A 22,020-nucleotide genomic window follows, 5' to 3' on the forward strand; every position below is an offset into this window, starting at 1 on the left:
ACCACAAGGTTGTATCAGCTACCCAATGACACTCAAATTCTGATTTTTAAAAATCCAGTAGTGACAAAGATCTGTTTTTCGTGGGAGGGGCACTTTAGTTACCATTTCAATCTGTGTGCAAGGACACTAGAATGACCATCTCACGTGTTAATCGGTTTTTATGGTAGTATCAAATGCTCTGAAATTGCTTGTAATGAGGTTAAAGTATGGAAGATGGACCACGAATGTCTAACTCCAAGTGGAACCACAATTTTAACTTGTGGATCTCAGATTTTTTCCCGATTTAAATCTTTTTGCACTGGAGTTTTGTATATAGGCGCCTGTAGTTCTACAACTGCATTTTACAAGTATTTTGTAACTAAGCCCTATCATAGCATGTGAGCTACAGTACGACATAGGACTGTTACGTGCAGTTACACAACAGCGAAAACGGAGTGCGAAAAAATGTGAACGAAGTACTTTTGAGTTAGCTTAGGTAATGCTTACAATAAAGCTATGGATTTTGCTTTTTAGGTGGGTAGCAGACTCAGTTTGGATGATAGGAGTGCTCAACATCATGGTTATCAGTGCCCTGACGAAAGGTCAGCATCAGCCTGCCATTCTCATGGCGGTGTGGGGACGACGGTTGCCCCAATTGCAGAGTAGTTTATAATGCATCAAGTCCGCCCCCCCTCCCCACCACATTAGGGATGAGGCCAGACAGTTAAAATTTCAGAATAGGCGTAGCATTGTTAAAGTCCGGGCGGATGGTGGGCAGATCTCTAGCCAAACAAAAGGTTGTGCTAATGGCAATACGTATGAAACGTAGCCAGAATACGCTGAACATGAAGCAGCGCACCAGGAACTTCAGATTGGCGGATCCTCTAGCCCGAGGAGAAAACCGCGTGTTAAGGGGTTATGTCATGCGCACAATCTTTTGAGCAGCACTTCCAAACTGTGAGGTTGGCATGAATTGCGCCGTGCCTGTGGGGTCTATTTGAAAGACCGCAGTTTGTTTTCCGTCACCACCAAACACTGTTTTCCATTGACGCTTGATTCGTCTGACAGATGAGATGACTGTATGCAAGGCGACGGCACATCGACGTACAACGCCATCCCCACGTGCTTCTTTGGTTGCTTTGTCGGCCATGTCGCTTCCCTGTATCCTCATGTGTCCAGGTACCCCAACAAGACATTACCTCCGTACCACGGTCGTGGAGCTGCAGTAAGCCACGAGATGAATCAACTAGTCTTACAAATTTGGTTGACCACTTGTAGCGCAATGAGTGAGTGAACAAACGAGAAACCTTGTGTGACGTGTGTCAGTCCATAGAGCCATTGTAATGCCAGGAAATCCGCGTAAATTTGGAAATTGCTCAAGAAAGCGCATATCAGAGAAAACAAGAATTGTGAGCACCCTCTTGCTGGGAGCCATCCGTACAAGCAACGACAGAACCGTGATACGTATTTAAGTCTTAAACAGTTGTAATAACGTCTGGAATGCAAGTTTTCTGAATCAGGCTTAAAATCACTTTGGGCTTCTGAAACGCCAAGGTGGCGGCCGGCCGCGGTGCCCGTGCGGTTCTAGGCGCTGCACTCCGGAACCGCGGGACTGCTACGGTCGCAGGTTCGAATCCTACCCCGGGCATGGGTGTGTGTGATGTCCTTAGGTTAGTTAGGTTTAAGTAGTTCTAAGTTCTAGGGGACTGATGACCTAAGATGTTAAGTCCCATAGTGCTCAGAGCCGCAAAGGTGGCAGTTTTCTCCACCCTCGGGTGATGTGTCCAGGTCCGTTAGGCAGTAGGTAGCACATATCCCAAATGACTGTCGCACGAGGCAGATTCCTGAATAGCCGCTCAAAATTGGGATGGACCGCCGCACTAAATACCGATGACTGAGGCAAAGCTGACATTTTCACAGCTTTTCGAGCCAAAAGGGAGCGCTGCTCAATTTGGATTCTTGGTTCACCATCCTCTGCACGCAGACCGAACTGGGCTTGCGCGATAGGCTCCAGTCAGTCTCCGCATGTTCCCATGGTGGGCAGCGCGTAATATCAGGTAGCAAATAGGGGCTTATTCATAAACGACGGTGTCGCCATCTAGCCGTAATCTAAAATGCCCTATGAAACTAATTAAGGGCCAATACAGAAGTAACAAATACCAGACGTTACATAGCTTTGAAAGCCTTTTTAGCTTCACTATTGAATATGCTTCCCTTACCACTCCCATGTTTCCTTTTCTCGTCATGAACCTCTCACTTGCTGCTCCATACAGGGCAGCGTCTGGAGCAGTCTACATTTCGTAGGAAGTGTGTAAGTCGCCTGATTTGTGAGCGGGGCACTTCCACACGTAACCCTCCCTTCATATGTCAGTGGCGTGACCAAATAATTCACATTTGAAGTATCGCGCTGGTTGGTAACAAACTGTCAAACCTTAAAACGAATTACGCCTGCAAGACTATGTATAGGTAATTATAGAGTGTTGAATGTTAGAATAAATGTTGCTGTTTTTCCAATGTGCCATTGACTCTGCCCAAATTTTTCCACAGCGTCCATCTGCATTATGTCTGAGGAGGTAACCATTTCTGTACACACAGTCTTGCATCCCAGAAGATTAGATACTCTGTCTGACGCGACAATTTCAACTAGAAGTGTTCGATTACGAAGTGGTCTGTTTTCAAGGACCCAGCCATACACTGCAAGATCTTGTGAACGTAGGAAGAGGGGAGCTTCCAAAAGGTTCCCTCTACTCCTTCGATTACAAATAATCAGCATACAGCAAACCTTGCTGTACAGGCGGTGAAACCAAGATCCCGTTCTTCGTAATATACAATGTTCCACCGCCGCGCATCTCGATGGTCCCTGAGGTATACGCAGAGTTTTAGGCAGGTGATGTAGCGCTGGTTCGTATCCGGTTTGGAAATACGGTATCGTCATTCCCGTACCCAGCCGCTCCTGACGGGACGCTCTGGGGAAAAGCAGTCGTCCCTCTCCTTAAGCTGTGGGACATTCTTTCTCAGGGCCCTATGATGAGGCCTTTTTGGCTTCGCAAAACGTCCCGCCCGGCAGTAAAGGTGCCTACCATAAAGCAGTCCCTCGGAGGGCTCCGTTTCGAGTAGTCCGAAAAACAAGGCTACTATACTGAGTCTACAACAGTAGCCAGACAGCGGCATATGTTAACCACAAAGAAGCCTCAGAGGTACAATGTTTCTATAATTATTTTAAAGCTTCTAAATGTTTCGTATTTATTATTGGGTGCGTAGATTTGTCAGAGACTTGAGATGACAAATTTTCAGCTCGCTGGACGTCACGATTGCTAAGCTTCGAGCAAACACTATAATCCGGCAGCGTCGAGACTTAATACCTCTCAGATCCGTAACTGACTTAAGCAAAACCTATTAGCGCGCACTGGAGTACAGCTGCTAAAACCATGCAAAAACTGAGTGCTTACAACTATGGTTATTTACTAGACTTTCTGTACTGTAGGAGGTGGTGGTGGTGGGCCGTTTCCACCCAATGACTTAAGATTGGGCTCTAAATTAATCAAGGCGGGATTTTCAGTCTGGTGTATATGTAGCTGTTTTAAATGTTCATTTAACTATTCGAAGACACGAATATCCTCAGTGACATTTTTTGAACTGACAATCTAACAGTACACCTTTCGTTTTATCGCCTCATACAGAACACTAACGGAATTATAGTTGGAAGTTGTTGGAAGGTAAGGATGCCTATTACTTCGGCACGCGGCCAAAAGTTTATTAGCTCAGGTAGATAATCTTCCTGCTTTAACTCTCCACTGTTACCATTCTACCCCGTTTCTTTTCATTGCTGTTGTCGGGCACCGGGTGAAACACTGAACCTATCAAGACTGGCCAGTTTTGCAGTACTATGTACCGCGATTTGCAGAATGTGACGCGGTTTGGATCAAGAGTTGTTACAGAAAAGAAACTGGCTATGTTGGTCCGTCTCATTCATATGAATTACTGACAGTGACCTCGGCATGGTCATGGAACCCCTATACCTATGTGCTACGATCTACCTCCTGCGATTGCGTCTTAAACTGATGAACTACACACGAGGTTCGTTTGAGCAGTTGCCAGCGGGCTAGTGCGCATGCGCAGAGCTGAATTCTGCGTATTAGTAGTGCCTTCTCCCGCTTCTGGCTACTTGAAGCGTGGCTGTTTGCCGTATGAGCAGAAGCAGAAAGTAGCGAGTGCTACCAGGAAAATTTTTTCCGGTGCGCCCAAGCTGCCAGATTCGCGCATGCGCAGAGCGAGATGAGTTATGGTGGGGCGTCCTCCACGTGACCCGTGTGTATGTTTCGTGATATTGCTTGTCTCTTCGTTTACAGCTCACGTCAAATGAAAACAAAACATTTCTGTGGCCCGGAGCCATGACGTGAATTAATATACATTCTCATAAACATGAAAGACCAAAGTAAGTTAGTGGATTCAATTTTCTGATTTTATATTATTTCCACGTTATTAGTAATCTGCCAGTAATGTCTTAATGAAGCTATTTCTGTCAGTTTGTAGAGAAATTTACTTAATTTTTCCCGCTGAGACAGTTTACTTTAAACGAAGTGTTTCATTCCGCACTATTGGCTACTTTCAACTTCGTTGAATTTGAAGTGCAAATTTTCATTTTATGGGACGAACGACATACGATAATGAAGGACCAAACATGAGAATACAGTACTGGACCTCCAAGAAAATTAATATCACAAAAAACCACACAGAAAAGCTGAATATCAGGTACTTCAGAGTGCATCTGGACAAAGATGTGCAGTTAGAGCGGAATGAAGCATTCTAATAGTGTTTACGAAATTCCGACGCTGCTGGAGTAGTCTCTGATGTCCTGTTCCTTATATGACACTAAGATCTCTTAATGCTATATACGTACGAACATACGTAAACATTGACTAAGCTGACTAAGTAGGAAAGTTTGGTCAGTAGTTTTGAACTAAATATTTTGTGTCAAATATATTGACAGCTGTAGCAGACTTTAACAAAATATGCCTTCTGTGAAACTTTTCCGATCACAAGGCACTTGTCTAGTAGTTCCTCTAGGCCTGAATTCATTTCTTAATTTGTGTTTACATCTTAAATTTATAGAATGCCCTATGCTGAATTGTAGACTGGCAGCATACCGTGTTTTATTGTTTTAACTCCCCACGTGGCTTTATTCCTAGAGTAGAATATAAACTGTCAGTTTTACAGTTTCTTTGCCCCTCAGAAAACTTAATTTTTACACATTCTGAAACAGCCATGAAATTTATCGTCCTTTATTCTGGTGTACGCTACACAAGAAACGTATTTGCAAGACATTTATATTCCATCTTACTAGCTTTTTGCAGTGCTGTGTAGAAGTAAACCTGATTGGAAATGCTACATATTATTGCAGAGTACGAATTAGAAGAAAAAATCTGTCAAAGTCACTACATAGCAAAATGTTATGGTACTTTGAGCTGTGGAGTCTAGTTTTGAAATGCCAAGAACTGCAAACTTTTCGCATTCCTTATCTGGGTAGAATTGATGAAACAATTGCTCAGGGTACAACTCCCTTGGTCCTCTAAACAACATGGACACGTTATGCCTCGCCACGCACGAAAGTGCACACGAAAGTGATACGAAAAGCGTATGAGCAGAGCAAGCATCAAACACGGGCTGCCTACGTCATCGTAGCTGCGCATGTGCAGTACAGCCTGTCTGGCAAGTGTTCAAACGAACCTATGGCCACTTATTCTGTGATGGCGGACCCACGAAGGACACCTGTCAACAGCTAGAGAGTAATTATGGAGAGCTGCAAAGCAGTATCTTCAGTAAATACGAAACATGACACCAACTGAGTAACCAATTTTACACATGCGCAGGTTTTCAGGCGCTGAGATTCTCAGTTTCCAAATTAGACTACGACCTAAACTCCGGAAACGTGTGCGTGTTGCGAAAAACTTACAAGCTTCATTGAGGTCGTTCTATGATGTTATACCGAATTGTGTGTGACGCTGGTGTGATGACACATGAAATTTGCCATGAAGACTGAATACCGATCTGTGTGAAACCACCGTAAGCATTTAGGCCATCCTAAAAAGCAACCACGATCGACCTTCATAGTTGGCAATCTTTCCTCCTTTCGCATACGAACACTAATCAGAGATGCTTGCACAGGTTATGGGGAATAATACTGTATTCTTTGGGAGTATCAGACACCACCAGCAAATTAGTTCTCACAGCGGCTGTTCAGATCCCGATACCTTAAGAGAAAATGCTACTTCATTTGCTTCATCAGCACTGATAAAAGGCTATATGGTACTTTACTGTCCGATTACTCTCGGTGATGCAGTCTAGATTATTAACAAGCAGACTAAAAATTCTCCTGGATGGAGAGTACCTGAAAACTCTCTCTTACAAGTAGTCTCGTATCACGCTACGTGAGTAGACATGCGATAACTAAGCAGGTCGTGTCTTACAACCTGAGTGCACTGGAAGAATATGCTCAGTCGCAGCGGACTGAAAACAGACATCACTGAGCTCTGAAGGAAGTTTTTCCTACTAGCGTATGTGCTCTCAACATTAACAAAGCCGATGAGATACATCGGCATTTTTAATCCTGACGCCACTTATTCGAGGAGTACCAGCTGGCTGAATTCCAGCCACAGTGGACCATTAGAGCTATCCTTCAGGCCATGTCAGATCTGGTTTGGTTTGTGGGTCAAGGATAGACGCCAGACACCGCTCTACGTAGAAGCGCTGCGCTACACTGCATTCGGTCCGCAGCTACTCGTTCACTTTTCACGTAAGAGATCTTACTGCGTACTCTTACCACACTGTCACCGCTACAGAAACATGACGCTAAATCTGAATCCCTTTCTCAAAACATGAGGCATTTGCCACAGGACAGAAGAGTTATAAATCTTCAACGCCCGTGGAGAAATTGAAGCCTAAGTGCACAGCTACAGTATGTCGTAAAGAAAGTGCTTTACTCATCAAATCACGTAACAGTTTTTACTGTTTCCGGTATACCAGATTCTCTAAACATTGACGTTTCGTTTACTTTCTGTAGTTCACCCGTCATTCCATTCTTTTTTCCTCCATAAACTTACGTGGCCTTGAAATGGAATTACCCACATTTCAACGACACGCTGGGAACTTCGCTCTGCCGCCTCTGTGTTAGCAGCACACCAGTGTCAGAACTGTACACCTGGTCGCTTATAACCACGCTGTTGAGGGGCCCCTAACTTATTTTCGAGCAACGTTTCGTATTCATTGAGCTTAGCACGATTTCTGTATCTGATGTGGTGCGACCCATGGCTAGAGCGACATCTTCCTGCAGCCAGTTATTGTTAGCGATTCTTTGCAGTAAGTGGTTATTAGGCTCTCGCGTAAGTCATCTTCAAACTACTAAATTATATCGATAACCGAAGTGAAACTAACTTTTGTTTCACATTAACAGTGATTACATTTCAGGTAACAAATGAGCTCTTGAAGTTTTCCTTACTGCCATCGTTTCACCCGATCTTTGTGTTTGACACATTAAATGCGAAGGCGAAAATTTACGCCCGCGAAACTACAAGTGTCGCTCGTATTTTCTGAATGTCCGCTGCTACAGTTTGACAATGTCACAAATATTCTAGCTTCCCTGTGGTCTCATTCAAGGGGGAATCGGCGTCACACTCAGACCTGTTAAACGTTACTTGCTTTGATGCTTTTCTGCTATTACCGTATCGAGTTATTTCCTTTAAGCATCATATGGGCACCGTGTAGAGTTAACATTGCTCCTCTTTTCCCCGCGCCAGTTATATCTAGTTGACATTTCGCTAATCTGTGTGCTTCAACTCTTCGCCTGTTACGTTTAGGCCTCCTTTACTACCCTACTCTTGGAATTGATCTAATACCTTACTTTAGGTACACATATGTAGCCACTCGAGGCTCACATACCTCGAATAAGTTTTCGAGCGGATGACTTGCCACCTCTACGCCGAGTAATCCATGCTACACTATCTTTCCTGTAGTTTTTATTTTTTCCCTTCATGTGTCAAAGGTTGCATCACTTTAGTTCTCTGGGAAGATCCGCTGGCATAACCTTTTAAGAGAACCAGATCGAAATTATTACACGTTTTGGGTGCGATGATTCAATCCGTGTGCTACATGATTGGTACTACTATACAGTGTCCCGAGCCGGCTTTTAATAAGAGGCTGTCAACTGAAATCTAGCATACAGCGTCTTTTGTATATCTAGACACAACTTCGATTTGTCGGGAATATGTTGAGGAGACAACCGACGCCAAGCAGTGGTAACGTATTCCTGAGTCCAAGCATTAGTAACCCTCATAAAGTCGCTCTTGACGGAGACTTCAATGGATTATGTTCCGGCCAAAGAGAGAAAACGCGGGGACGAGATGGAGTAAATTCATCAACCCTCAATCATGTTTTCGGAAGTCAAAACATAGGCATGGTACACTATAGTGCGTAATCTTCCGTAAAATGAATTCACATGATTACGTTAAGTCCAAGATGTGAAAATTCTGTGCCGGTGTATAATAAGGGTACAAACGACCAACATAATATTTTTTAAATATTACGCTAAGGTATGTCCGTAATTTTCTCCCTTATGTGCCTGCAGTTACAAGTTGCACAAGCGTTAGGCAAGATTTAGAAAGAAATCTAGCAATACCCAATCTTACTAGTTCGCACACATACTACTTCGCTTTGAAAGCCACAGACCTTCCGGAAATATGGTGCAGAATAGTGCAGCGTGGCACTGTAAGAAGCGCTAAACGTGCCACACTTCTTCCATGTATGCTCCATATGTTTGGCTCCGTCAGTATTACAACCCATCTGTACAACAGAAACCGTCCGCTCCTCAGAGAACCTAATTGGAAATTTGAAGACAGTTGCCATTCCCTAAGTTTGGTTAGTGTTTCCAGGAGAAGCAATGTATTGGATGCTTCTTACTATCGATATTTCTTTTTTTCAAGCCGGATAAGCAGATTTAAGAGATTCGGCCATGTTCGGAAGTCATTCAGCCTAGCTCCATATTAGAACATGGCATGTAAGGAAGCGGTTCTAAGGATCGTTCTACAACTAATTACAGTAACTGACAGTAGCAGGGTACTTCATATTAGAGGTTATTCAGGAACAAGAAACATCGAACAAAGTAACAACGTTTACTTCCTACACTAAACACCCGCATACCGATGTGTTGCTGAGGTTCCACTGTTTTAGATAATGCCGCTGTGATTGTAAGTTCACGTCCATGTTTTCAGAACAGCAGAACACCTGTAGGCAGCCACAGCTGAGCGCGCAATGTACACAAGCCGTGTGGACTAGGCCGGACGGGTGCCGTGTTGGCACCGCGCCTATCTTACGTACACCGAGAAATCTTCCACGCTAACAACCAAGGTTACAGTCTTTCTTTCCAAGAAAGAAATCTCTACCACCAGTTTGTGTGTGTTGGGGGTCTAAGGACGTTCAACGGCGAGCTTATCAGCGCCCTTACACTCATGAAAAACTAATGTGGATAGAATTTCAGGAACTGTTGAACACACACAGGGAGGAGAAAAATCTATAAAACGGCAGCCAGGCACTCCATGTAACTCCCGATGAGCTACACGCCTGAAGACAACTAAGGAAGGGCGGAAAGTGCTACGCTCGGTATTACAACAGGTATAGAGTCATACAAGAGCTGAAAGAAAGGTACAGGGAAATTTAACTGAAAAGAAATATGAATAAGCCAGTCACACTCAACATATTAAGAACATCTCCCTAAAACTTTCGGAGACAAATTATGAAACTGTAGAAACCTCACTACATTCGTTTGAACGTCACTTAAAGTAGAGGGCAGCTAGCCGCTGCCCTCTTGTTCGAAAATACAGCCTACCAAAATGTGGCGCACAGTGATCTGAACGCCACAAGCACCACACACAGGAGGGTCCTCTCGCCGGAGCAAGATGCCACGAGTCATAGGACTGGCCTATACGTAGACGAGCGAGGGGGACCTCAACCGTTCTTCGTGGCTGAAAGGCAGTACGCCAGGCCCGCGTAGTTGGCTTTTACTAAACGCAGCCAACCTGTCGCTTCTAGATGTCTGCAACACCGCACAAACGTAAGCAGTTACAGCATGTGTGTAACAGCAAGATACATGACTGTGCTGCTACTGCGTGTACATGAGGGTGCAGACGTCACCAACCTGAAGGTTGGCTTTAACATGGCATGTCAATTGGTCGTGCTGTACTTCTTGCCTTTCAGAAGCCAGTATTCGATCTCCGAAAATTTTATTTTACTTCTGGCAGTCACTGCTATTTAGTGGCTAACTAGTTCTTAACAGAAGTTGTGCCCCTCGTAAGATTCGTCTGAGATGTGCCGATACTGGGATTGCAATTCACAGAAACAACGAATACGCTGCATTACAGAGCCATTACACCCGTTTGTACAGATGCATGCGTGAATCTTGAACAATCTTGACGCGACCACGGAAGACTTACCAAAGCCTCGGCAATTTATTTTGCTCCGGTTGGAAGCTTACTGAGGCGATTAGAGGATGTTATGTGTACACCAATCTTATACTAACAGCAAGGGAACGCGGAAAAACGACCACAATTTAGGAAATAGTGATTTTGTTCGTCTGGCATACCTGATTCCTGCAGTAATGAGATTCGTCTTGCGCGCAACATTTATCCGCTTTAGCAGTTAAGGTCGCTTGTGTGTGCATTAATTACACGCACTTAAACTGTTTAGGCGAAGTAAAGCGATTATTAATAATTGAGCTGAACATTTTAGTTTTAACAGGTTCAATGTTTCACTGATTAGAAACATAATTTAAACCCGATTTTCTACTCCGTGACTATCTCTAAGCAGCATATGCCACTACAAAAACAGAACTGTCTTCTATCCATTCCTGTGATCAGTGCATAAATAACTGACGAATCCACGATACGGACTACACCGACCTTCGCTACCGAACTTCCAAAACCGGAGACTTCGAGATCAATACTATGATCGACGACCTCATTCTGTCTGAAGTAACAGAATACCCAGCAATCTTACAAATTTCGAGATAGACACACTCTACTCTTTCTGTACAAATTATTTTCACCCATCTCAGTTAACCGTATGTCACTTGTATTTTGGTGGGCTTTCGGATCTTTTAATACACTCTACGAATGTATCCAATGAGTCACTTAACTGCTTATTGCTCATGTCCCTGTAAACTCAGGTTCCAAAGATGGTAGCAGTACTAAAATTTACCAGTCCGTGAGTCTTCAATATACCCAGCTGCAATACGAAAATTAATGTTTAACAAGCGTACGCTCATTTTCCATGACACTAAGAATTTTAGCTGACAACCCGAACGTTTGTTGCAGCGTAGTAGAGCTTTAATAGGCGTACCTAGAGTCGGTACGCAATTACCCTGCATCCTTCGAACTGACAACCAGTCAGCTGCAGGGGGCCTACAGTTTGACGTGAACTCAGAACCAAGGTGCAACTGTTTTTCATGTGAACAGGGGAACAGTGGAAAGAATGAGATCGAATGCCAGACATTTACTCTGCAGTATGGCAAAGAATTGGAGCCGCCGAAGAAAGACATTAAATTTCGTGTAAGGAAAATTTTACTTTCCTAATCTTGCTTCGGATAATGGCATTTTATAACCAATTTTTCCAAAATATCCCACCACGCAGTGGCATAATGTGAGTTAATTTTTTTTAACAGAGGCGCTATTTCTTCAGTAAGCAAGTTACTTTCTCTGAAGAGAGAACTTGCTAGCAGATCCTTATCGTCCAGACAGAACTTACCGTCTTCCTAGACGTACTCCAGCCGACCAGGCAAGCTAGGTCTCCTCTGAGAACTCAAAAATTAAGATTTACATAACTTTAAATCGCTAATGCAAGAACCGACGGTAGCAATTCAACGTCAAAGTTATTTACCATACTGCAGACGACACTAATCACTCCAGAAGATTTCTCTTTGGCAGCATCCGAATAACAATACAATAGTTTTGTTATGTTTATTGGGATGTCCAGTGACATTTGATTTAAAGAGCTATAGATCGCGACGTGATGAGAGTACAGTTATCTATTTGGCAGTATCACCACATTGAAGGCAGACGCGCTCTAACCTACACATATTTTATTACAAGGTACGCACTACCGGTAGCGTACTTTAAGAAATGATTCGCATAGAGAATGCTGTGAACATAGGAGCACTGCGAGGAAGTAATTTTGTATATCTAGACATCAACAACAAAAGCTGTGACACGGGCTTTCCTGCTTTTAACGCTGCGTGCTCCGAGATGCGTTCACATTATGTTTCCTATGAATCACGTCTTACTGTGTGGCCTACTTCAATGATAATAGCAAATGTAAAGCACGCCGTGTAAATGCAGCTAACAGTCCTGTAGCACTGTAGGACAAATCTGGCGAAACTTCATGCACCTTTTAATAATTCAAGTCGACCTGTAGGTATTTTGCACTAAACTGCACACCGAAAACATCCAAGTTGGCTCACACAAGCCAATGAAACGCAAATCCGTACTTGACTAAGCACTGTAGACACCTAATCAAGTAGTACACTACTGCCCTTCATTTAGGAACTGCATAAAGCAGTGATTCTGTGCTAATTAAAAGATACCTAACATTTTTCTGCAGATTAGAAGTAACGCTTTGATGAAAACGTCTTGTACGCCTGAAGAGTATGCTACCATCTAAGTTGTTGATGCGAATATTCCCTTCTCGAAAGATGGGTTTTTAATTACCCAAGTTTCGCTCGTATTTTTTCATTTTCAGCGGGTACATCCTCTTCTATGTTTAATACCTCAGTTAATGAAGGGGTAAGTGAATAACAAATCCCAAATCTCTGACTTCGCTTCAAGTCGATGCTGGTATATTTTCTACTGTAATTTTGTTTGTTGACAAAATCGCTGCTTCGTACAACGTGATTGTGTCAACAGAAATTACAAGTAAATCACCGTCTCAAACGAAATGCTTTTTCCGAGAGTATTTGACAGTCGCTGGTCTTTACTTCAGAGAAATACGCTGTTTGGCGTCTACGTCAAACTGTAGAATCACAGGTTGGTCTGTCAACTCCCAGGACGCAGGTATGTTGTGTAGCATTTTGCACGCTTCGCATTGACGGAAACGTTACTTTTAAGTTGTGTAATGGGGGACGTTAGTCAAACTCCGTTTTTGGGTAGTATTGCAGACAGCTTGCAATTAAACGCCGAATGTAAAGACGCAATCGGTGTGGAAAACGAAAGTGTTAACTCTCCCTTATTATCCTGGAACTGCGTCAGTAAGTCACATAAATGTAACGTTTACACATTTTTAACTATTCCGCTCATACGCCAGACAATTTGTGCTGCCTTCCCAGCATCCTCTGCTACACGACACGCAATGTCAACAAGCGAGTCGCTGGCAGCCGTCGAGTTGATGCCCCTTGAGCAGCAGCTGGAGAAGGCATGACGGAAATATACAGACATAAGCAGAAACTGCGTTTGACGAACGCTCTGGCCGTGACCTCTGCAGCACACACACACACACACACACACACACACACACACACACACACACACACACACAGCATCGAAGCAAAGCAATCCGAGCGCAGCGTCTGCCCCGATACGCGTTGCCGCCTCACGGTCCGTTATCACCACAGCGAGGCGTCACTGATGGCCGATAACGAGACCGACTCACACTTATTTGACCACTGCGTGTCTAGCCTAGTTGCCAAATCATGCTCTGCCAGACCTTTGCGGCGAGCCCTTTGAGATTAAACCGTTGTTCAGTGCTGTTCTACCGAAGCACATTTACTGTCTCATTACTACGCAGACTATGTTCTGAACTTCGTAAAATCAAGTCGTCTAGCGTGCGACTTAAAAGTCTATTGTTAACTGTCCGCTACTGAACCAATTTCATTTCTTTTCTCATTCTGTCTCCTGATTTGTTGACATCCCAAGTCAATGTATTGATTTATAACCCGTCAATCCGATCGTTAAACTGCTGTACACACCCCAGTATGTGTGCCTTACAGTATTTTCCCTCTATTCCTTGAAATTTTAAGTTCATTGTTCAGTGGTTATCTGTGGTAGGCAATGAAAACCTAAAGTCCATTCTTTAAATTTTGCAGATGAACAACGTTTTTTAAAAATAAAGTGACGCAGAAAGGGTGTGTGTGTGTGTGTGTGTGTGTGTGTGTGTGTGTGTGTGTGTGTAAAACGTCTAGTAGAAGCCTAGTTATTGGCAGATTAGAAAAACGTATGCACTTTCAAATCTCTGGTTATGGCGTTATCAGTTACAGAAATTACGAACCTTTACAGACAGCTGCAGTTAAGATGTTTTCATTGCCTATCATCCCTATAAAATGCATCAAATTCGTTCTGGGTTAACAAAGGGCTATTATTTTTCACCTTAAACTTTACCACACTCAAAGGACATTACATAAGGCGGTCGGCGATAGGGAGACAGTCATGGCGGAAATACGGAAGCGTCCGATCCCGCCCGTCTGCTTTGACCCATGACGTCACAAATATGGCGGAAACGACCATAAGCCACGATTCCAATATGGCGCATATTAAGTCGGTACGTACACATGACGAGGACGAAAATACATCGAAAAACATACACACTTTCCACAAAAACCCTAATGACACTAACGGGACAAGCGCGGGAAACGGGGTGTTTTTAAGTGGGGGGCAAACTAAATACAAACAAATTTAGACACCCACCCCCATACAAAACCACACTAAATGACGAAAAAACCGACATCCCCAAACTCCCCAAATATCACTAAACAATATCTTCTGGAATCGGACATTTCCGTGATCTATATAGCTCAACAGCACCTCCCGATCCCATAAATTAGGATCAAACACTTCCCTTGACCCATATAGCTCAAAAACATCTCCCGATACCAATATCAACATAAACGAAAACCCTGAACATACCACCAGAGAGCACAACAAACCACAACATCAAACGCCACACAAACCAAACTCCGCGCCGTCATGACGTCACACGACAACACCCTTACGTCACGGGTCAAAGCCGACGCGTGGGATCTGACGCTTCTGTCGACCCGTTATGGCAACAGGTATACGGTTTATAGCACTACACACACACACACACACACACACACACACACACACACACATACACACACATACAGAGAGAGAGAGAGAGAGAGAGAGAGAGATCCTACCAAACTTTACTGGTTACCTCCAGTGTCAGTGGCGAACCTAAATTCGCGGAGGCAATAAAAAATAAGTAAAATACATTTAATGTGTCAAAACTAAGCCCTCTGTTCAGTAAGCAATGCCAAGAAACAGAAGACAATCCTCTGCGGAAAACAGCGCAGTTTATTCCTCTATGGTATTTTGGAAAATCAATTTATTGGCTATCAATATCTCGCCAACCACTGTCCCCACATCCTCCCTCCCACCACTAAAGGTGGTAACAACGGGAAGGTATATTAAAGACATTTTAACTATTTTTCTGTATGTATGAACGCCTGGGGACTAGAAAGATATGATCTAAAAGCGTTGCAAGATATTAAACGTGAAGCAAAAGTATCAGAAAACTGAAGTACTTTATTGTTCCACAATCACGGTTCCCAAATGTAGCCGGTATAGCCACAACTAACGTGAACTGCACTCCACATGTACGCTGTATTCATGGTGTATCATGCAGACGAGAGTGGTAATTACACTGAAAATAGGTTAGTGAAGGATAAGGCAACGAATCAAAGTGCAGCTTACATTATTTTCAGTTAAATACCGTACTGAAAAAGGAAACAGAACTAGTTCTGCATGTATTACTATTAGACAATTACAGGAAATAGAGCTTAGTTTTGACATTAACACGCTCAGCATACGATCTATTTTACAGCAACTATTTCCTGGCATTATGTTTGTTCGTAATTGTGCCCTGTTATGGTAACTCTGATGGTAGGTTTATGCCAGGCACGATACTTTCTAAGCAGAGGCAATCCAATCATATTAAGTAGTCGCTAACGACTATTTATGCAAATACCTTAGAATACATTCAAAATTAGAATACAGCTCGGTACAATACGATCCTGGAACTATTTGAGAGCACAATCTGCTAATAGGTTATATCATTTTTGTAAACTGTATCAAAGAAGACACCGATTAGCCCAATTTCTAACGTGTCAGCCAGCATTAACTATATTTATAGAAAGCACGTTACAAAATTTATGTTGGCATATTTTAAGACGTGACAGTGAAATAGCTGCGGATTATTCATTTGCTACTAAACTAACTACGTACGGAACCCACCAGTTCTTTTTAAATTAAATAACCACATGAAAAGTACTGTAACGACTACTTTGGAGGATAATTAACTGAAAAGCAGCTAATAACACTTTGCCTCTTTAATACTATTTAGCTGCAACATCGGAACGTCACTTTAATATGTAAACAAATCGACTACACAGATTAACGAGTAGAGTCTTAAATACGACGAACAGATCACTATTAGTATCATGTCCATGAGCCAAGAATTCTTAAGCACAAGTCGTGTTTATAAAATTTGAAGTCTAATTCTAGTGACAGCACAGGCGGTTCGTCTTTTTAAATCGAGCGGCGGTACCACTAGTACAACGGCAAACACTCACTCCGGGCAGAGTACATCTAGAACAATTCCGTACCATCTCGCGCAAAAGAAATTTCGATACGCGGGCGGAGTACTTTTTTAGAAGCAACTAATATTGTCCAAATGCCCGCAACGAGCAGCGCAAATACACCGCGCGGCCCAGTCTGCCCACCAAGGCAGCAGTCACGTTGGCAGCACTGCGGCAAGATGGCACCTGATTTCACAACGTGGAGCTGTTGCCGGGCGAAGCAGCATGGGTGCGCCGTTATCAACATGAGACGCCGTCTGGCACTATCTAATGAAGCTTGTTATCAGTTGCGCTACACGCTCAATATTTTTTTATCGCGACAGTCAACGTAGCAGAGGGGGACTACGAACGTATTTAATAAGGGAAATGAGTGGGAGAAAGCAAAATCAGAAGACAGTAACTACGTATTTCGCAAGGCCTGTAGTACAGTCTTAAGTAACATTGTCAGCCATCTTAAAAGGAAGTTTAATAAAACTTGTGACGGTATTGTAGGGCAGTTCTATCGTATCTTCTACACAGAAGTTCGAACCTAACTTTTACATGATCCGTCGAAAACTATTACAGTGTAATGCGTCATAGTACAGAAACTTAAAAGTTTGTGTCGCTTGCGTATCGGCAGCGCTAGTCACCTACTTTGCCCTCGTCAGTAGAGTAACGAAGTATAGCGTGCAAAAAGCCGCGCCGCAGACTCACCTCTTTGCCCGAGCACCCTCTTCCGCTGCACGGCAGAGGGGGACTGCAGCCGGCGCAACCGATTCCCGCCGCGGCCGGTGCCTCTGGCTGCGTTGTCAGAGGGCGCCACACGACGGCCTGGAGGAGTGGTGCGCATGGCGGAGAGGGCGCTGGGAGTCGAGCTGTCGCTGAGGTGTCCTTGAGCTGCGCTGCAAACCCTGTCGCGACTCACGGTGGACTGATGGCCCGGACACCGTCTGCCGACGAGAAGCACCCCGTGCGTTCACGCGTGGCGCGAGATCCGGCGGTTCGCCGAACTGGCGACGCCAGCGACACCACCCCGTGCCTGGAACCGGCGAATCGCGTCCCGACACCTGTTGCGCAGCTCCGCCCTCGCTAACTACCTCCACCACAGGCGAGATTTGTTACTGCCGCAGGGATTCCGGACTCCAAGCCGAGCGAACAGTCTTGACCCCTTATTTTTATTACCCTGCCAAAATTCAAGCACAAACTTTTATGAAGTATGTCATAAACTACACTATCAAAGCTTTTACAAAACGCCTTTTATAAAAGACGTTTGACAAAGTTTTTTTTCAGCGTAATAAAGGCCTTAATTCCCTGATCACCATTCACACTTTACACAATAATTTTACGTAAATTCATTCTTTAAATTTTGCCGTCACTTTGCGACCTCTCAATAAAACATTTTATGCATTGTTTAAATAATTTCAAATAAGCCTTAAACACATTTCGCCACATCCAGCCCTCTAGTCGAAACACCAACTTATTTTATAACTCACGAATATAAATGAATATGCAATGAAACTAGTTGGATAATTAAAGGAGCTACTCATGCTGATAGAATCAGAAATTTGTGTATCTGTGGAGGATTTCATAGTTATGGCACTATTTACGTAAAATTAACTAAACTGTTAATAACATTTTGTATACTACTTTAACTTGAAAAGTGATCTGCTCATATGATTGCTGGTATCACCCGCTTTCAGTTAGTGTCTCGTAAGTGTAAATAACGTAATGGGCTTAATTGTTACAATTTTTATAAAAAATAATACAAGAAATGGTAATAATTTTTTAATTGTTGTAGTTACAAACATCGTTCAATTTTCAATCAGCTTGTCTCATTGAGAAGGTTCCAAAGCTGCCATTAGTTTTTTCCTAGCATGCGTGTAAGGCGTTTGACGCATCTTCCGTGATATTATGCTAAGTGGCAATATTTCAAGCGGCAGGACTCCTCCATCTTAGCTCATCCCAAGGCGCGACCACGCTGCCGGAACGCGCACGTGGTCGCCTCTTTCCGCCCGGGGAAAACCCAGCCACCCCTCTCTCCAGCGCCCCGTCCACTGCAGCTCGGCTGGCGACAGTCCAAAGGGCAGTAACTGCCAACTGTTGGTCGCCCAACAAACATTCGCACCGGCCTACAGCCGTCCCGTCGGAATCAAATCTCTCTGCGTAACGTCACATCTGGCGACACTTCAAGGCACTGACGACACTTTAACGCTTTAAGCGTACGGAGCCGAGGGTTCCATACAATTTAATTATGTAAAATATCCAACCCGGGAATCGATATTTTCGACGATTTTTGCCTGTTATCGATATCGGTACTGGCAGATTAACAAAATACAGGACATAAATGGCTGTATCATTTGATTACATTCACGTAGATTAAATTTTTTGTACTGACAAGGCGCCGTATGCATCAGTATGTGACATAAATTTCGATTCTATAGAGTCAGCGCAGAACAATATGGCGGGTAGACGAGCAATCAACAGGACACCCGTGGGGAAAGCGCGACACGTGGGGGTTGCGGGCAACCGCTGCAGGGGAAACGCCGAGCCCTGGAGCGAGAGTGTTGTCCTAGATTGAAGCCTGCCCTCGCATTTTTCGCACGACGACCGTTCAAAAAGGTGCCACTTCTGCTTTCGTTAGTATCTAAAAAGAATTCCGCTGAAAATGCAACAAAAGTAGCCATTTATTTTCGCCAGGTTTGTTCAACATTTGTAACTTTTACAGAAGCGTTATGAGTGGCGAATTACGAGTAAAACGTACACGTTTCTCTTGTAACCATGTTAAAATCTGCTTCTTTCGCCAAAGCACAGCAGAATTTACACTTTGTCACCTCACTAACATGTTGTGCAGCCATAATTGCGAGAAAATTCTCAAACAGTGGTTTATTATGTTTTTTAAGTGAGGAACTGAGGAAGAAAGGCCACATCCTCGGTAGAAAAATAAACGTGTAATGTCTTCACTTACGTTGTTCCAAAACACTCGGCATTTCTCGCTTAACTAGCTATGGATAGCCCTTAAAAATTATATTCTTTCACAGAAAAAGCCTGTAGTCAGCGGAATAACACGATGGATAATGAAGTTTTGCTTAGTAACCATACGGCAAAATACTCTCCTCTTTGCGTGTTATCCTTCATCAACATCTCATTGCGATATCTCAAACCATTTTTGAACTACGAGGAATGTTGCGGATATTTCATTCTGGCTTTATCGCTGGCGCGGCGCGATAGCAAATGAGTGTGCTACATCAGATCAGTTTTCTCGCAATCCGTGACAGATAGAGTCCTCCAGCGAAGTCTAAAGAAAAATTCAATATTTTAGCTAAATTTCATACGCAGCAACATATTATGTAATATGTGCACCAACCGCAAAATCATAGTGACACCAATATTTGATTGCAAACTTTTTCGAATTTCGCGCAGCCTACCACAATAACTGTGACCATTACCGAAAGCATGGGCACATCACCATTAAGCTGATATACTGTATAAAGCTATAAGCAAAGCAAAAATGATTTTTTGTATCAAATAGTTTCCATAAAATCGTTTGAGAAACATTGCAGGGTGTGCGCATCGAGTCTGTCATTGCTGACCGGCCGAAAGAGAGCAAAAGCACTGTCGGTTTCTCCTTCCCAACAAACGAATACGCTCGCCCTGCCCTTTGAACTGCACATCGACCATAGTAACCTGCTTCGAATCTACGTCTTCCCCTTCCTGAGAAAAAGGGACCGTAACAGGCAGTCGGGTAAAATGACAAGAAAATATTTTTTCCGTGTGCTATAACTACAAATTAACAATGTTCGGAGTTTTACCATTAATTTTAGTGTAAAAGCTTGCTTCTTGCCAAATTTCATGATTCTAGGTCAACGGGAAGTACCCTATAGGTTTTGATGACTGAATTCGCAACATAAGTGCCATAAACGGCCGTATCTTTTGACTGTACTGACTTTGAAGCTTGAATGTTTTACCCCGCAAAAGAACTGTAGACCTTAGTATGTGACATCAATTCATGGGCGGATTAATGAAGTTATGTTAGTGGGAGCGACTGCCCAGAAGGGGAAAAAACCTTCAAAAACTACCGTTTTGAGCTGTTTTGATACTTACAAATATCAAAAATCGCAAAAATGTGTTTTAATTTAGCCAAAAAGCTTTAAATTTTTTGAACTGTGTGGCTTTCACTTCTTTTATGGAATTGTTAACACACAGCAACAAGCTCATAAGCCTACTGGTGACACAGAGTTGATAAGCAAATTAAAAGCAAACAAATTGAGATTAGAATAAGATACCTTTAAAACTGTAGTTCTTAATTTGTTGACAGTTATATTTTTGCTGGTTCAGTTCACAAATGTAAATGTATTTATATTTTGAAAATTATAATTGTAAAGCGTGCTTCTGTGACAGATCGGGACGTCCTGCTAATATGTGGCGCCCACAATTCGAACAGGAGGGGGATCGCAGGTCACACAGAGTAAGATGGCTTGGAGAATACTGAATTAAATGTCTAAATCAACTGAACAAGACTCCAAATTCGCGTGCTTAACTTTGGCGCAGATAGCATAAATTACCATTTCATTAACACGTTTCTTGTAGTGGCCATTTTCTCAGCAGCTGTATATAAATTGCAGTTGTTTCAAAGAAAATGCCTTTTGTATGCTGCACATCGAAATTTTTATTTTTATTTACGCACCCAGACGCGTTCCGCCTTCTTTACAAGGCATCTTCAGTGGGTGTCCTGAAATATTACGTGATTTATCCTTTTTACACATAGGTTATGGTTTCAAATGTAGGTTATAGATTTGGAAACAGTTTCTTAACGTTTTTTTTACGAAATGGAAAGGTACGTACAGGTAACTTCTAATTCATTGCATCCAAACAAACTGCTTTTTCTCATCTGGCAACCAGGTTGACATCTTACAGTTCACTTTCAGCCCACTGTTTTCGTTACACACACAAAACAGTTGGTAACACTTAGAAAAACAAATGAACCTCTGTGTTAAAAAGATGGCAGTTACAGTGACGTGTAATGAAGACAGTGAATTGAAAGTGAACTGCAGGATGTCCACCTGGTTGCCAGATGAGAAAAATCAGTTTGCTTTGATGCAGTAAATTACCTGTTACCTGTAAGTACCTTTCTATTTCGTAAAAAAAAAGAAAAAAACATTAAGGAACTGTTTTTGAATCTATAACTACATTTGAAACCATAACCTATGTATAAAAAGGACAAATCACGTAATATTTCAGGACACCCACAGAAGATGCCTTGTGAATAGGCGAAACGTGTCTGGGTGCGTAAATAAAAATAAAAATTTCGATGTGCAGCATACAAAAGGCATTTTCTTTGAAACAACTGCAATTTATTTACTATATCATTTGTTTTAACCCTCGGTGGGGGCTATCGCCCCCTCCAAACACCCCTCACTTTTAACACGGCCTTG

The 22,020-nt window shown here is 43.0% G+C and overlaps 1 protein-coding gene across 1 annotated transcript in view; it reads right to left on the reverse strand.

The window, feature by feature from the left end:
• Positions 1-17,478, reverse strand: part of LOC126458454 (uncharacterized) — a 52,939-nt gene extending 35,461 nt beyond the window's left edge. The window contains exon 1 of the mRNA XM_050095523.1: positions 17,303-17,478. Coding sequence (XP_049951480.1) covers positions 17,303-17,438 — 136 coding nt within the window. The 5' untranslated portion in view covers positions 17,439-17,478. The remainder of the gene's footprint in view (positions 1-17,302) is intronic.
• Between the last annotated feature and the right edge of the window lie 4,542 nt (positions 17,479-22,020).

This window comes from Schistocerca serialis, chromosome 2 (genome assembly GCF_023864345.2).
Source record: "Schistocerca serialis cubense isolate TAMUIC-IGC-003099 chromosome 2, iqSchSeri2.2, whole genome shotgun sequence".
Lineage (NCBI taxonomy): Eukaryota > Metazoa > Arthropoda > Insecta > Orthoptera > Acrididae > Schistocerca > Schistocerca serialis.